The 17,980-nt window shown below is 35.9% G+C and overlaps 1 protein-coding gene across 1 annotated transcript; it reads left to right on the forward strand.

The window, feature by feature from the left end:
* The first annotated feature begins 1,230 nt into the window (after window positions 1-1,230).
* Window positions 1,231-12,111, forward strand: LOC120011132 (probable phospholipid-transporting ATPase 8). Its single transcript, XM_038862191.1, has 11 exons — window positions 1,231-2,108; window positions 3,442-4,796; window positions 6,266-6,376; window positions 6,457-6,733; window positions 6,949-7,037; window positions 7,110-7,218; window positions 7,295-7,504; window positions 8,049-8,174; window positions 9,305-9,403; window positions 9,843-10,034; window positions 11,265-12,111. Exons 1-11 carry the CDS (start codon window positions 1,725-1,727, stop codon window positions 11,862-11,864), a joined length of 3,552 nt encoding a protein of 1,183 aa, XP_038718119.1. The 5' UTR covers window positions 1,231-1,724; the 3' UTR covers window positions 11,865-12,111.
* The last annotated feature ends 5,869 nt before the right edge of the window (window positions 12,112-17,980 follow it).

Consider the following 17,980-nt stretch of genomic DNA (forward strand, 5'->3'; position numbering starts at 1 on the left):
AAGTTAAGCACTAGATACACACTTGTGATAAAAAATGACACTTGAAAAATTAGTCCATACTTGATCTTTGAAGTGTTGATAATTGATGAATAGTGAAGAGAGAGATGATGAAAAAGGAAGAGAGATGTGATGAAAAGTAAGAGAGAGATGATGGAAAATAAGAGAGAGATGATGAAAATGAAGAGAGAGAAAATAAAGAAAATGAGTATAGAGTGTTGGAATGTATGGAGTGATGATGAATAGTATAGGTTGTGGGACCCAATCACCCAATTAAATTGTGCCAAGTAGCACCACTGTGGATGCTCTTAAGCATGATAGTGCAAAATTAAATTAAAGTTGATATTTTGAAACTCGTGAGAGAGATCATGAGAGAGAAGTGGAGGAAGAAAGAGAAAGTGTACATGTCTAACAAAAGAGTTGGAGTACCGAGAGGAATAAGCGGGAGGAACGAGCGAGAATAAAAGAAGTTGCGGGTTTTGTCTGACAAAATATCTACCTGACATCTGATATGTACAGCTAGGTAGATTATGAAGTTTTATGGACCAAAATACCTATGGAAGATTAACATTTTCCTCGTGGAATTCATCCACTCATCTTGTCGTGTACCTTGGTTTTGCATGTTTGTAGGTCCTACAAAATTGACATCACTAGGATTTACGTCGGTCACGGTCAAGGGAGCCCACACACTCACATGCACCGTCACCAAACTACCGAGGCCTTCACCGATGCGCATTTAATATTTATTTAATATTTCATTAATAATTCTTAATGCCATGCTTACCCAAATTCTGTTATTTTATATAAATCCTTTTTTTTTTGCTTAACTTAATCTTCTAATAAATCAGCAGATAAATCTAAGAAAACACACGTAAATCAATTAATTCTGAGAATAAATCTAGCTTGCGTATTCTTACATTGGTTATTTTTCTAATTATTTATGTTTTTGTTTTAATTTTAATTTCCAGTATTATAGGATTTTGCCTTGTTTACGTAAAACCTACGACGTACTACCACTGTGTGTCCGTCGTCCAATGCCGATGCATCAGCATTATGTGTACGGTCAATATAAAGCCACGTCTTCCGGAAGATCTTACGTCAGCCATCCCTACATTTCGTCGGAACTGCAAAAGCATTAATCCGGTACTACGACTTCTGTTTGAGCTCGCTTTAGTTATTAAAGCGGCAAACCCAGCTACTCACAACGAGACAATCTCGCGCGCCTCATCTCGCTCGCTCTGTCTACAAGGAAGAGATCTCTGTAGCTTCTGCCGAAAGTAAGGAATTCTCGAACGCTATGTAGGGTTTTGAAAAGTTTCTTGGCGGCCTTATTTTACATCACATTATCGCTTTCTGAAATTGTATTGAGTTTGTTTGGAGACGAAGTTAAGTACTGAAAATCTGTTAGGTTTTTGTTTTCGATGATATGTATCGGAGCATTCGAGGCTTACGTGCTTGTTCTTAAGTGATGGTTCATTGCTTTGGTTGAACGACAGTATAGAGAAAACGATTACGTGCTAGTGTATTCCACGTCTCCGTTTTTGTCTTTTGTCAATTTTTATTTTCACGTTTCGCTGATTATGTAGTGGGGAAAGGGGGGATGTTTCTCGCTGGGTTGCCTTTTGATTTTACTGGAGAGTGATGAGTCCTATGTGGATGCGAGATTGCGAGGGGATTTTGATATTTCTTTGATTATAGAGTGGTGTATGGGGGTATAAGCTGGCAAGATGACGAGGAGGGGGATACATTTTAGCAAATTGTATTCATTCTCTTGTTTCAAATCGTCCTTTAGAGATGATCATTCTCAAATTGGGCAAAAGGGGTACTCCCGGGTAGTGTATTGTAATGACCCTGATAATCCTGAGGCTGTTGCCCTCAACTATAGGGGGAATTATGTATCTACCACTAAGTATACGGCAGCTAATTTTATTCCCAAGTTTTTGTTCGAGCAGTTCAGGAGGGTTGCAAATATATACTTTCTTGTTGTAGCTTGTGTTTCATTTAGTCCGTTGGCACCTTATTCGGCGCTTAGTGTTCTTGCACCTTTGATTGTGGTGATTGGAGCTACAATGGCCAAGGAAGCTGTGGAAGATTGGAGGAGAAGAAAGCAGGTAATATTTGAATTAGATATTTTACATTGTGCAATGTTGGTATAATTTTCATTATGCACATTTTTTGTCCTTTGCTTTTTATGGCATATCAAGTTTTTGGATATATTCTTCCTTGTTCACTTTTTTCCACCCATCTGTAGTGTAGAAAAGCTACATCCTAATGTGGCTTACCAAATAGCTAGTTTGTCTTTTCCTTGTGATGGACTGGGCACTGCAGGTTGGCTAGTATTAACAAATTATAATTATACAATGATAAACTTATTTATAAAATTGTTTAACGAGCACAAATTTCTGGCTGTTAGGAATGAATTTCATACAATGTTTGTTCTGGTGGTCCATAGTATCGTAATGTTTATTCATTGATCTTGTATAGCATTATTTTCATTCAGAGATATCATGGGCAGCATTTAAGCTACGACCAGAACACCTAGGGCATGTTGCATTATATATTTGAGGGTTGGAAAGATATTTTCTTAGTTCCTACTCAGTTGTTCACACTACTTGTAGATTTATAACACATATTTATGAGTTGTTCCTATCTTGTCTTGCTAAATAATTCGAAGATTCGATATCTTTAACCTAAAGAACCTTCATAGAACTTGATGCAACCATATGGAAAATGTTTTCATAGTAATATTTTATCGAACAGTTGCCTTAAGACCTCTGTTTAATTTTAGTGGTGTATGAACACTTCTGCACAATCATGTTGCTAACTTCTGACATATAATCAGAGGGAAGATGTGTGAATGAAGTTTGAAGAGGTTTCTTTAATGAGTTAGAGAGAAATGTAGTATACTACCCTATACTTCTTTCTTTGAAGGTGTTATTGATTATTTGTAACTTTTTTAATAATATATATATAGATATATATATTTTAATATAGTATACTTCTTTATTTTTTTCGCTGCAGCAAGTGGTTCATACATTCCAAAAGTATTCACATAAAATTTTTTTTAGGTCACCCGTCAGCCTAATAGGGTAAACTATATTCATTACTGAATTGAGATTTAAGGCTGCTCCGCATTCTAAACTTATTTTGCTTAGTGGTTTCCCTCAATTGGCATTTATTGAGCTAAATTTCTATGCAGTGGAAGGATACATCTATTTTTAGTTTAGGACCCATCTTAGATGTAATTTTGACCGAAATTGAAATGAAAACGTTAAAGTTTTGCCTGGATTTTTTTTAGAATTTTGTTGTATCATTATGCTCAAGTGCGCTAGGTGTTTTCTTGTTCTTTAAATGTATTTTGATGTTATATTTTTAATCTATTTATTCCAACAAAGGTCTACAAGAACTCCTATATGACATGCATTGGAACTTCAATGGTTTCAGGACATAGAGGCCAACAATCGAAAGGTTAAAGTTTATGGTAAAAACCATACTTTCTACGAGACCAAATGGAAGAAACTCCGAGTTGGGGATATTGTTAAGATACAAAAGGATGAATACTTTCCTGCTGATCTGCTTCTGCTTTCATCAAGCTATGAGGACGGAATTTGCTATGTTGAGACTATGAACCTTGATGGAGAAACTAACTTAAAATTGAAGCATGCCTTAGAGGAAACATCTTCTCTTCGTGATGAGGAATCATTTAAGAATTCTGTGATCAGATGTGAGGATCCAAATGAAAATTTGTATTCCTTTGTTGGAACACTGGAATATAATGGAAAATCATACCCACTTTCTCCGCAGCAGATTCTTTTGAGAGATTCTAAGCTGAAGAACACTGATTATATCTATGGTGTTGTTATATATACAGGGCATGACACAAAAGTGATGCAAAATGCTACAGATCCTCCATCTAAGAGGAGTAAGATTGAGAGGAAAATGGACAAGATTATATACATCCTTTTCAGTACGTTGATTTTGATATCATTTATTGGATCAGTGTTTTTTGGTATTGAGACTGCTAAAGATATTAGTCATGGAAAATATAGAAGGTGGTATCTGCGTCCAGATAATGCGACTGTATTTTATGATCCACATAGAGCATTGTTAGCTTCATTTTTCCATTTCTTGACAGGCCTTATGCTGTATGGATACTTGATACCAATATCATTATATGTTTCTATAGAGATTGTGAAGGTGTTACAGAGTATTTTCATTAACCAAGATCAGGATATGTATGACGAGGAAACAGATAGGCCAGGTCATGCTCGCACATCTAATTTGAATGAGGAACTTGGTCAGGTTGATACAATACTATCTGACAAAACAGGCACTTTGACCTGCAACTCCATGGAGTTTGTCAAATGCTCAGCAGCTGGAACTGCCTATGGCCGTGGTATGACAGAGGTAGAGAGGGCTTTGGCTAAGAGAAGAGGCGATGGACCATCAGTTGTTGATGATACTTCATCCGATATACAAGGCTATGATGGCAACAATGTTGACTCTGGGAAGTCAATCAAGGGATTCAACTTCAGAGATGAACGCTTAATGAATGGGCAGTGGATTAATGAACCTCATGCAGATGTCATACAGAAGTTCTTTCGAGTGTTGGCGATTTGCCATACAGCAATTCCTGATGTAAATAAGGAATCAGGTGAAATTTCTTATGAAGCTGAGTCACCAGATGAAGCAGCTTTTGTCATAGCTGCAAGGGAGCTAGGCTTTGAGTTTTTTGAAAGATCACAGACGAGCATTGTATTGCATGAATTGGATCCTGTGAGAGGTAAGAGGGTTGACAGGTGAGCTTTAGGAAACCTTTTTTAATTTTTTTTATTTAACAGGAATAAAAGTTTGCTGAAATGCCTTGTTCAATTTATGAAATCATGTGAACCTTGATTAACAGCTTTGTTGAATATAGCTAACTGACCTTTCCAAGTTAGATCTGCAAAGCAGATTAATGATACTTCTAATTGCCTCGTCTTTGTGGTTGTGACTTGTGAAAGACACTGATAGTTTCTTTTTCACCTCCCAGTTACTTGACTTTTTTCTTTTTTCTTCGAATTTGTCTCCTTTGCACCTCCCTTGGCACTTTAAAATGCCATGATTGAATTAAGGTGTAATGGTGTATCATGTGAAATGTATGTCTTTTATTGTCTATTTGTTGAGGTTTTACTATACTGATATTGAGGTTCTTAACTTTATTACATCATACAATTTAAATTCTTTGAGGACAGATTGCAAGTGCATCTTTGATAAAGAAACCAGGTTTTTATTACAATCATGGGATCTGGAAGTGCTTCTGGTTGAAAATAGTGAGAGAAAGACTAGAGACTTGATATTGAGTTTGTGGAAATTGGTTTTCTTTTCGTATTAGAGTTTTATAGTCATCATATATGGAGAAGAGGTCAAATTATCTCAGGTTGTTTTTAAAAAGTCTGAATTTGTCAGCATTGAAAGAGCATAATATGCACCTTGGTACATGTTAATGGTGTTTTTCTCTGTGGGGTGTTTTTTCCTCAGGGGTGGCAAAATGATTTACGGTTCTGTCTATCAAGCTAAAGTATCTGAAAGTGCAAACCAACTATAAAGCACTAGAGTTGAACTTATGGAAAATTTGCATAACATGTGGCTGGTGCAATCTAGAGGTCATATGTTCAATTCTTAGAAATAGTTTCTCCACATATTATGTGGGGGTAAAACCGGTGTACATTCTGCTTGTCTCTGACCCCGTCCACTATACGGGAGTCTTGTGTACAAAAGGTGTTTACCTTTTTTTACATGAGACATCCTAGAGGCGAACATGTGGCCCGGTGGTAGAATTGCAATGATACAACCGGGAGGTCACCGATTCAATTCTTGGAAAGTCTCTCCACATATTATGTGAGGGTAAGGTCTTCGTACATCCTTCCTTTTTCTCACCCGTGGGATCCTTGTGCGTGGGAGTTGTTTACCCTTTTTTATTATTATTTATTTATAGATGTATATGTGGCCCAGTGGTTAAGTTGCAGAGGTGTAATTTAGAAGTCACGGGTTCAAACCCTGTAAAAAGCCTATCCACATACTATGCGGGGAAGGCTGCGTACATCTTACTTGTCCCCGACCCCTCCCACTACAAGAGCCTTGTGCACGAGAACTGTTTACCTTTTTTGTATGATTTTACACATGTTTCTGTTTGCAGTTAGGTGCCTCTAGTTTGCATGCTTCATCCTTCCTCTATTGTTCTCTTAAACCATACTTGACCGTCCATGTGAATTGGTTTTATGTTCAGAGTGTACAAGCTTCTTCATGTCCTAGAGTTCAGTAGTTCTCGCAAAAGAATGTCTGTCATTGTGAGGAATGAGGAGAATCAGTTGTTACTTCTTTGTAAGGGCGCAGACAGGTTTGTCCTAAGCATAGACTTTGTTTGAACTTATGAAGTTGTGAAAATGGTCCATTTGATTAATTTTCGCCCCTTTATAGTGTGATGTTTGAAAGACTTTCAAAAGATGGGCGGCACTTTGAGGTGGAGACCAAAAAACACATCAAGAGATATGCTGAGTCTGGTTTACGAACCTTGGTAGTTGCATATCGTGAACTTGATGAAGATGAGTACAAACAGTGGGAACAGGAATTCCTTAAGGCCAAAACTTCTGTGACACCAGACCGAGATGCATTAGTGGACGCAGCTGCTGATAAGATTGAAAGGGATTTAAGTCTTCTTGGCGCTACAGCTGTTGAGGACAAACTGCAGAAAGGGGTAGATATCGAACTTGAGAGCTTCTTTTATGTGAAAAATATTGTGATTGGAGACCCATTCTTATCCTATCAATCATTAGTCTGCTACCATTACTTCTCCCATAATTGTGTTAATTATTCTTAAAAATGATAATCCAATAACAAGTTGAGAGTACAAGACTTGTTAATTTAGCCTCCTTACAAATGAAATAATTTGGTACTGCTTTTTGTACATAGGTTCCTGAGTGCATTGACAAGCTTGCGCAGGCTGGAATCAAGATATGGGTCTTAACTGGAGATAAGATGGAAACTGCAATAAACATTGGGTAAAATGAGAAATACCGAGGCTGAATTATTCTTTTTGGAGTACATTTTGTAAACCTCATAATTCTAAACAGGTATGCATGTAGTCTACTGAGACAAGGAATGAAGCTAATTGTGATCACGCTAGATTCCCCAGACATTGAAGCTTTGGAAAAACAAGGTGATAAAGAAGCTGCTGCTAAGGTACAGATATAGAAGTTGATGTCATAACTCATAAAATTTTCATTCAGGTTCGACGCTGACATGTTGATCATCTTAGGCTTCGCTCAACAGTGTAACAAAACAAATACAAGAAGCTAAATCTCAACTTAGCTCTATCAAAGAAAGTTCAGACGGAAGTGGATTGGTGATTGATGGCAAGTCGTTGTCTTTTGTGCTGGACAAGAAGTTGGAGAACCTGTTTTTGGAGCTTGCAATTGACTGTGCTTCTGTGATATGCTGTCGGTCTTCACCGAAACAGAAAGCACTTGTAAGTATCATGAGCGTGGTCTGATTTTGGCTTTCACATATCTAGTCCCTCTAAATTCAATGTCTATGCATTTTAGTTTTTTTCCCTGAAAAAGAGAACCCACTGTTTTGTATTTTCTTAAACCCAATGAAATACAGGGAGCATGTGCATGTGAATTTGCAGGGATAATATATGTTTAAATTTTGACAAGCTAGGGTATCAATTTGAATATAAGCAAACTTATTTTAGCTTTAAGTGAAGTAATTACATCACTAATATCATGTGCAATAGAGGTAATTGAAACATAACTGATACTAACTAATTTTGGTATGATTCAATATAGAGACGCATGACCTATCCATATAGAAGCAAATAAATTTGATGGACAATTTAAATGAGCTAACAAGGAAGATCATGGACTTTATATATTCATAATAAATATCTGCCTCAAACATTATTTCTCACTTTAAAAAATATTTATTCACAATATGAATTTGATTTTCAAAAAATTTAGTTTCTCCTAGTGGCATCCATATAATCTAATGGAACTGTAGGATATGTGCAGGTAACAAGGCTGGTCAAGACGGGAACTGGTAAAACGACATTAGCAGTTGGTGATGGGGCAAATGACGTTGGTATGCTTCAAGAGGCTGACATTGGCGTTGGTATTAGCGGCGCCGAAGGAATGCAGGTATGATTTCTATGTTGGTGTATACTTTTATCATTTTCACGATTTCTCAGCCTAGGAGCTGGTTCTACAATAATGTGCTTGATGCCTTTTCCTATTGATAACATACATGTAACATAATACTTGCATGGTTGCATGATAACATGCATGGAACATAATGAAACATCCATTTTCCATGTTCTTTTGCCCTCACAAAAAATTTCTTCCACCTAGATGTTTGTTGGAATGATAAATGTCCGATTACTGAAACATTTACCAGCAAATGGTCGTTGATCTTACAATTCGTGAAAGTAAACTCTAGGCTGGAGATGTTTTATGAATCCACTACAAAACTAAGATTAGAAAAGAGAAAGTGAAGACTGTATCCACATCCCTTTGAAAATTTCACTTGATAGATTAATACTTGCAGTAGCCTTTATGGCTGGAACTGGTGCTAGGTTGATGACTGGTTGGCTGGCCACATTTACCTTTGATCCCTTGCTCTCTCTCATACCTATCTTTGTCAATATTCTTCTTTAAGTTTCCCTTACTGGATGTTTTTTAGTGAGTTGAGATTATGTGTTTTTTCTGAAGTTCTGTTGTAGCCTTACCAGATACTTGTTACTATATTTAATCATCTTTTTTTTTTCTAGAGTGGTTAAGACTTAAGAGCTGGAGGGGGAAGCAAATCTAGAAACTCGTGTTGTAAGCTGATGACAGTGATATTCCCTTGGTTTAGATTTCACATTACCATTGTATGAAGTGGCAGTATTGTTGTAAGCTGATGACAGTGATATTCCCTTGGTTTAGATTTTACATTACCATTGTATGAAGTGGCAGTATAGAAATGCAACGATATCTAAGAAAGCCTTTTCTCACTATCATCATAAAGACATCAGGGAGAGAGGGGGATGATGAGGCAAATATTTGTGTGGACTGATACTCCTATTTTTATTCCTCTCTCTACATGCTAGGTCTCCTAAAAATTCTTAATCCTGTTATTACTTTGAGGAATCAGTAGCCAGCTGCATATTAGTTTATCATATGACATTGTAATCAAATCCTTCTGCACGCAGGTTTGGTATTATCATTCTTTTATTAATACTTTAGCTGGAAACAACTTTTGAAATTAAAGTCGGTTAAAAATGGTGCAGGCAGTGATGGCAAGTGATTTTGCAATAGCTCAATTCCATTTCTTGGAACGGTTGTTGCTGGTACATGGCCATTGGTGTTACAGGCGAATAACCATGATGGTAAGTTGGTAACTCCTTGCCTTGATGTGCATTTATAGCCTTTCTAGAAAGTTAATCTCACTTAAACATTATGCTAAGCATGTGGAGAAACCGTTATTGCTCTTGCTAGTTCAAAATCTTTTTATCTTTTCTGTTCCTATACCATCTTAAGATTCTTAACCGTCTAATGTCACAGTTTCAGTCTTTTACTGATGATAATATTAAAAAGAGAGATAAATTTTGAATATTTCATTTTCTTTTTTCATTCTCTCCTCTAAATTCCTCTTGGTTGTTGGGGTTAAGCTGCTTGTAAGACCATGGTTTTTAGTCTTTTGGGGACAGAAATAAGCCCATCATCCAAAAAGCTCTTTGTTACACATCCAGAGACAGTTAAGTAAGAATTATCCGTAAACCTGTACATCCATACTTAAAACATATTTCATTTTATTGGTTGGTGCAGATATGCTATTTCTTCTACAAGAATATCACATTTGGGTTTACCCTATTTTGGTTTGAGGCCTATGCTTCGTTCTCGGGACAGCCTGCTTATAATGATTGGTACATGTCCTTCTACAATGTCTTCTTCACATCACTCCCAGTCATTGCTCTCGGCGTTTTTGATCAGGATGTTTCTGCACGTCTTTGCCTAAAGGTATGCAGTTTTCTCTTGCAAAGATCTCTATGTTTGATGACTAATAAAAATAAATTAAGAAATTAGTCTAAATGTTGAAAAATACAAGCAGCTTTGTGTGAGATGAATGGTGAATCATGGATAGTATTAGGTGCTTCATGGTATAAATAAGACCTGCATCAGAAGATCCAATATAGAAAGGTCAATTGACGGTTATCGACAGTGGGAAAACTATTTGAGGACATGTTCTAGCTTCTAATATGCTATATGTAACTATTATAAGATAAGTTTAATTTCTGTCAAGAAAAGTCTCTTGTAAAGTTCATTTCCTGATTAGGTCTCTCATAATGGAAGTATTTATCTCTTGTTGTTGCTATTTTCTGCGTTATGTATGTTTGGATATTACTATTATTATGTAGTGTCAAAACAACTCCGACATTTTTCCTTCTGTTACAATGCCCCTCCAACTATTGTCTACTTTAGTCTTTGAAAATAGCCATAAAAGTTTCAATTTCCCAATCCATGAAAGTCTTTATGAAATTGCCTCCAATTTGTATTTCCCTTGTTCATTTTAGGGTATTTATTGCCAAAAAGGAACAAATCTGGGAATTGATTTCAAGGATGGATTGCAGTATCGCACCAAATTGTCCAAAAATATTGTGATTAGCCAATTCCCTTCCTCCTTGCCTTATTTTTCTCCCAATCACCTGCTCTAGAAAGCCCACCTTTTATAACATTACAATCAACCTAACAACAACCTATTTTCCCCAAATTGAATTGGCTTTGTTTACAAATCTTCATTTACAATTTCCTCGGAGTGCTTTGTCAAAGGTTTTAAATGATTTAATATCCAATTGCCCCGGCTTCTTTAATCTTTTAACACTATTCCAATTGAATAAGTGGTACTTCCTTTCTGAAATCTATCCATCCCAAATACTGCTAAGGAATATTCCTTGGATTCCTATGATCTGTCAAAATCATGTACAACTCCATTTCCTAATTTGCTTCAAGCCTCTGGTATTAGAAGTTTAGATCAGTGTGTACCTGTTTTGCGTGGCTGAAAAATGAGTTCTCCGCGATAATTTGTCACAGCTTTGTCATAATCTATTTTCTTACTGATTGAAAAGTTTATCATAATATACAAAACTCTCAAAAAGTGAAAATTTAGGTTTTAACTTATGTCATACGACCATTCCATTAAGCTAAGCAGCAGAAGGCCTATTTGTTGATATTGCTTGATCTGATTTTCAGCATCCTTTATTATATCAAGAGGGAGTACAGAATGTCCTCTTCAGCTGGCTTCGCATATTTGGTTGGATGGGTAACGGAGTCCTTAGTTCCATCATTATTTTCTTCTTCACGACGAACTCCATGATTTATCAAGCCTTCAGGAAAGATGGTCAGGTAGTTGACTTAGAAGTCCTTGGGGCAACAATGTACACATGCGTGGTGTGGGCGGTGAATTGCCAAATGGCTCTTTCCATCAACTACTTCACTTGGATTCAACATTTTTTCATCTGGGGAAGCATTGCCTTCTGGTATATTTTCCTAATCATTTATGGTGCTATGCCTCCCTTAATATCCACAACAGCATTCCAGGTTCTGGTGGAAGCATGTGCTCCAAGTGTTCTATATTGGCTTGTCACCGTTCTTGTCGTCATCTCCACTCTACTACCCTACTTTTCCTACAGGGCCTTTCAGTCTCAATTTCGACCAATGTACCATGATATCATACAAAGACAACGATTAGCACGCTCGGAGACTGAAATTTCTGCTGCAGAATTGCCTGCCCGGGTCCAAATCAGAATCCATAATTTGCAGGAAAATTTGAGGTCGAGGAGCTCTAGTTGACATCTTTATGATTAGTTCTCTTAAATCACCTCTTTTCCTCTTTCAAGAGTTCTGCATATGCCGTATTGGCTGGTAAATTTTTTTCATACAGGTCTAGAGGTGTATGAAGAGATGTCTTAACAGTTGTTCTTTTTATGTAAATTCTTTCTCATGTATATTAGTGGTCTGAAGCTGATTATAAGTTATAGTCCCTTTTTTTTTGTCCGAATTGTTATTTGAACTGTCCAAATATCTCACCTCCGAAGTCTATTTTGCTTTTCCATAATGTCCAGGTGAATGAAAAGTATGTGTCGTGTATACGTAAGCACATAAACCCAATAAGTTTTAAGAAATCGGTAAGATTGATCCATAAGATTGTACCATCTTGTCAAATTTGAGATTTTGGATAGATTCGGATCATCTTGGCTATCTATGATCTTACTATCTAGATCGCAATTTTGACAACTATGCCAATGACCCAAAAGGTTCTAAACTAATTAAATAACCAACCCAATCCAACCCAATTGACATAAACGATCAAAAGCCTAAAACTAAAAATTAGGGCTAAATCAATTGTCCCAACTCCTAAATTTGTTAGTCTCTCATTGCCTAATGTCGCATTGGACAACTTTGAGCGAGGTTCGGTCCGTCCACCGAAGTTCTAGAGAGATGTTACATCGTTGTTGTGTTGAGGTGTGGAGTAAATTCTACTTTGGTGCACTTGTGACAGATTTGGCCACTCGAGCGGGCGCCATTCTATACTTGTCGTCGAGTTAGCAGCTGACGTTATTTAAGTTGTGAAAAATATAGTATCTATTTAGGATTTGACAAATACACTTGAAAGGAAGGAGAGACGGACGACTCTGGTAGAAGAGTGATAGGCAACCTATAATCTTGATCCTTGTGATAGTAAAACCTAGCAACCACATTGGACGTAGCTTGTTAGGTCGAATTGACCAAGTGAACCACTATAAATCTCTCTGTTTTTTTCTCTGTTGTTCTTTTTGGTTTTGCTTGTTTGTAATTTTGGTTTTTTCTCTTGATTATCTGAAATATTGGTTTGGTTATTATCTCTTAAAATGATAGTCAGATTTAAACTAGGAAGTGTATTCATTTTTTCTACCAAATCAAACCCACAACCACAACCACCAGAAAATAATATTTCTTCTCCAAATTAAAGAAAGCTCAAAGCCTCCAGAAATCCATTATTTAACTTCATTTTATAATTTTTTTTTTTATCTTGGGGCTTTTTTATTGGTGATTGAGATTCTTTGGACTTCTTGTAGTACTTATCTTCATAGATAGAATTGGTAAAAGTTTCTATTTGGTATGATTCTAGATGGCCAACCTATAATGACTAATGAGCGATCTGAGAGATTCATTTTGCTGGCAAGTTCAATATTTTTAATATTAATTTTTCTGAAAATAATGTGTACTCCCTCGTGCACCATGTAATATAACATGCTAACTTAATCTCGCCCATTTTGCATTTTTAATTTTTTTTTAATCGAGAACGATATTTTCAAAGTTTACCATTTGGAAATCAGTTACACGTAGAAATTATCACCTAATGATATAATAAGTTAGACTCAAACTCAGCGCATGACCACAAGAGTATTGCTCTTAATGAGAAGCTAATTCAGGATTTCCCGAGTCCGTATAGTTTTGGAGTAGGAGAGATTCACCAATTACTAGACTATCACCCAAGAGATTAATCTTTTTGGGTCCAAACTGTACATATGTAATACAACAATACATGATCAACCAAAACCTAATTATAATTATTTTTTATCATATATATATATATGTATGATAAAACATGAAAAATGTATAATAATTTTGAATCGTTGGATATAAAACAAAAGACATTACATACTCTTTTCAGGTTACATTCGATTTTTGTTTCGAACAAAAAGTCTATCGTTAGATTCGTCAGACCGATCAAAATACAAATATATTTTTCTAAGCTTTAACAAAAATGTTTGAACCCTAAAAGTGAATCATAAAAGTTAGAACCTCACATTAAGACCTTAAGGGATAATTCCTCTAATATATGTGTATGTATGTATGTTCATATATATGTACAAACTTGTTTATTGTTTCTTATAAAAAATGGATGAGTGGATGTGATGGGATCTCGGATATTGTGTCGTGTTTAAATTTAACATGGTTTCATTTATGATTCGCAGTTGAATTTCGATCTCATACAAAAGGGATTGCTTAATGGGGACATGCACGTTATTCATGTGACCCATCCACCGCATGATCTTCATATCTTACTTCCACAATCTCTCAGATATAAATTCACTACTTAATTCCTTATAATAATAAGCTTTGTGCTTTGCGATCTATTAGCGAAGAACATAGGCCAGTCCAAAACTCCAAATACTAAAATTTGAGCATAACCAAATGACACATTTACCATATAATATGTAAATAGGAAAATAAAATTCCAACCTAACAATTACGAGGGGATTTTCACTCTCTAGGGATTGTGGGCTCGATTCTTACTATGAAAGTACTATGTATTTGTCTAACGTGCATGATTTGCAACCTATTACATGGATTCATAGATTTTTTACCTATTACACACTCAAAAGTAAGGCAATAGTGAATTAATCTTTCATGTTATCACTTTTTAGAAAATTACAACTAAGAACTCGTTAAATATGATTATTGATTGAATCTTTCATTCCTTCTCTGGAGATTGTGGGCTTGATTCTTACTCAATCCGTATATAAAAATGTTATGTATTTTCCTGACACGCATGATTTACAAGCTATAATGTTGACTCATAGATTTTACCTATTACACACTCAAAATTAAGGCAATGGTAAATTAATCATCCATTTTTTCACCACCTATAAAACTACAACAACTAAAGCACTCGTCAAATATGATTATTGAATTAATCTTCCATTTTATCACCTTCTAGAAGATGACAACCAACCACTGGTTAAATATGATTCATACGCGCAACTCCTCTAAGCTCCGGCCTCTCTCTAACAGAACGGAACTCCTCCCACTCCCCTCAAATCAAGACAAAATTGTACAGTTTCTCCAAATGCAGAAGGAAGAAGAAGAAGAAGCGTCTGCAGTAGCGATTTGTCCAAGCTTCAATAGCTACTCGTGTGACGGACTTGCAGAGGTTGCGGCTCGAGTACGGACGGAGGCGTCCACGTCAAATCAACAACTGTACGATGAGGAGGATACGTTTGAGTTCACTACGGATTTCGATTTTTCGTCTTCGATGATGGCTAGCCAGATCCGGCCGGTTTTTCCGGTCTTCAATCGGGATCTCATGTTAAGCGATTATTGCTTTGGCGATGAAGATGATCTTCATTGGAATCAGGATCATGATCGGGATACAGATTTTGGGGCCGGTGATGTAGAAGTGGAAGACGTGGCAAGGGCTCGGCTGTCGTTGAAGAATATGTTTGTGGATGAACCTGACCATTCCTCATCGTGCTCTTCATCGGAGGCGGATGAGCTCGACGAGGTGCCGCCGGGGACGCACTGCTTCTGGACACCGAAATCTCCATCACCTTCTCCGTTGCCTGGGAGATGCAAGAAGAGCAACTCAACAGGATCGTGTTCAAAACGGTGGCGGTTTCGAGACCTGCTTAAAAGGAGCATCAGCGACGGCAAGGCAGGCTCACTGGTATTCGTAAATGCGGAGGGAGAAAAGAGAACGAGGGTCAAAGCATCCGCCGCAGCAACAGCAGGAGGCGGCGCATTGAAAATAAAAGTGAAAGGAGAGACGGCGGCTGCGGCTCATAAAGCGATTTATGTGAAAAATAAAGCTGCAAAGGGAGGTGACAAACGACGGTCTTATTTGCCGTACAGGCAGGAACTGCTGAGCTTCTTCTCTCACAAAAATTTTCTTCCATTTTGAGTCCTGCAGGTTGGGTTTTTTGGGACAATTACTATAAAATATGGGGTTAATTAAGTAGCAAAATGCTCTCAAATCAAAATTTTATTCCAATAGGTTCAAAATCAATAAATGAATAAAATTTATTTCATTTAAGGATATATTATTTAAAATATTTTCTTATCAAACGTACTGCGTCAAGCTTGTTTTAATTCTAAATTTCAATAATCAAATATTTTATGTGGCGTGGTTATGATTTGACAACAATTATTTACTCGTTTGAATTCCGATGGGGACAATTTTTATGGCATTCAAAAGAAGAAGACTCAAAAACCCATAAAATTGTATTTAATACATTTTCGAAGATTCAAACATTTTAAAGGCCAAATGAGGCTCTCAAAGTTTGCACATCAGAGTTGTGTTTTTTACATTACTATGTTTGACGTCAGTATGTTCAAACAATCATAACTCACTCGTTTGACTTTTGAGCTCCGATTGAGACGATTTTTATGACGTTTGAAAGAAGACTCGAAGACTCATAGAATTATGTCTAACATAGTTTAGGATATTCGAACATTTTAAAAGTCAAATCAAGGATAAAAGTTTACTCGTCGGAGTTGTGTTTTCGACGTCAATGTGTTTGAACACTGATGTCAAATTAAAATAAGTTTCTTTTTGACATTATCAATTAACGCTTCTAGGGTGTTTGGTACTATAGCGGGTCCGTTTGGTAAAGCGAAAATATTGATTTTCAATGTTAGCGGAAAGCTATAAAAAAAAACTGATCTTAAAGCTGTGAAATATGTTGTGAGGTGTTTTGTGAACTCAAAACTGACACTAGCAGAAAAACTGTTGAAATAAAGTATTATAATATTATTTTTTATTTTTATATTAAAAGTTCATATTAAATTTAATCTAATAAATATAATTCTTATTTAAATTAATTTTAAGCATATTTTTTATCAAATAAATATTATAATATGATACAAGTGGGAATAATAAAACATTAGAAATTTTTTTATATCAAAACTGAAAATGTTAATTAGTAAAATAAATTGTAAATATTAATTAATTAATTAGTACAATAATATATATTATTAAAATTGTAATAATATATATATATATATATATATATATATTACTGAATTACTGATAATATAATATGCTAAATGTAAATTTATTACATTTATTATATTTTTTAATTTATCTTCATGTATTAAAAGTAAAAACGTATAAAACTAAAAGTATTTAAGTAGAAATATTTTATTTGTATAAATGTTAAATTAAAAGTATTTTATACAAATAAGAGTAATAAAACAAAGGAGACATGTGGGGTCACACGGTAAAACTCTAATCATCGCATGGCCCCCATCTGACAATTTTAATAAAAAAAGAGAAAAAAACGTCAAATGCTCTTAGACGCTGTGAAAGTACTCCTTTAAGGAGCTTCTTTTTCTGCAGCGGAACCGCTGTAATGTGTGCAGCGGTTATGCTACACCGTTTGGTGCAGCGGAATTGCACAATAGTGCCGTCAGTGGAACCGCTTTAGATTCCGTTGCATCAAACACACGGAACATCTCCCGTGAGCTTATATGCTCCAAAATAAGTTGTATCAAACATGCACGAGTAATGTGTTATGCCGATAAAAGATGATCAAATCGTCAATCGGAAAAGACCCAAATCCTTGTTGTATGCCACGCATCACAAGTTTCTTAACATTCATAGGTTAAGTACATTTTTCGTCACTAAAAGATTTTTCAAAAGAGAAGTGGTATCCCCACCCCCCAAATTGGTTATCCCACCCCCTAATAATTGATTTTAATTTTTTATTATTATTTTATATATGTAAACAAGTAAAAGGTAATTTACATGTTTCACGTACTTGTCAACTTGATTTGATTTGTCTCTGTCTTTTATTTGCCTCTGTCTTCTATCTCTATATCTGATTCATCAGAGAATGTCATCAACGGTGATGATGGCAATTGGACTACAGTATCACGAGATATACTATAGTATATCACGATGGCATTTGGCTGCTACCTTTAAAAGGCCACTTCTTCACTCAACTTCCCTTGTGGTCCGTTTGATTGCATTTTCGTGTTCGATTGAGCTACTTTTCAAGGTTAGTCTCCGTTTTTTCTTTCCATTCCTTTGTTTCTTAATGCGAAGTTGCATGCTTCTAGTTAAAGTTATTAGTTATATTACATTTATCATCTTGCTACTCGTAATGTTATCTTGTTTGAAGTGAAACCAAGCATTTATAACT

The sequence above is a fragment of the Tripterygium wilfordii genome, chromosome 12 (assembly GCF_013401445.1).
Source record: "Tripterygium wilfordii isolate XIE 37 chromosome 12, ASM1340144v1, whole genome shotgun sequence".
NCBI classification, from domain to species: domain Eukaryota; kingdom Viridiplantae; phylum Streptophyta; class Magnoliopsida; order Celastrales; family Celastraceae; genus Tripterygium; species Tripterygium wilfordii.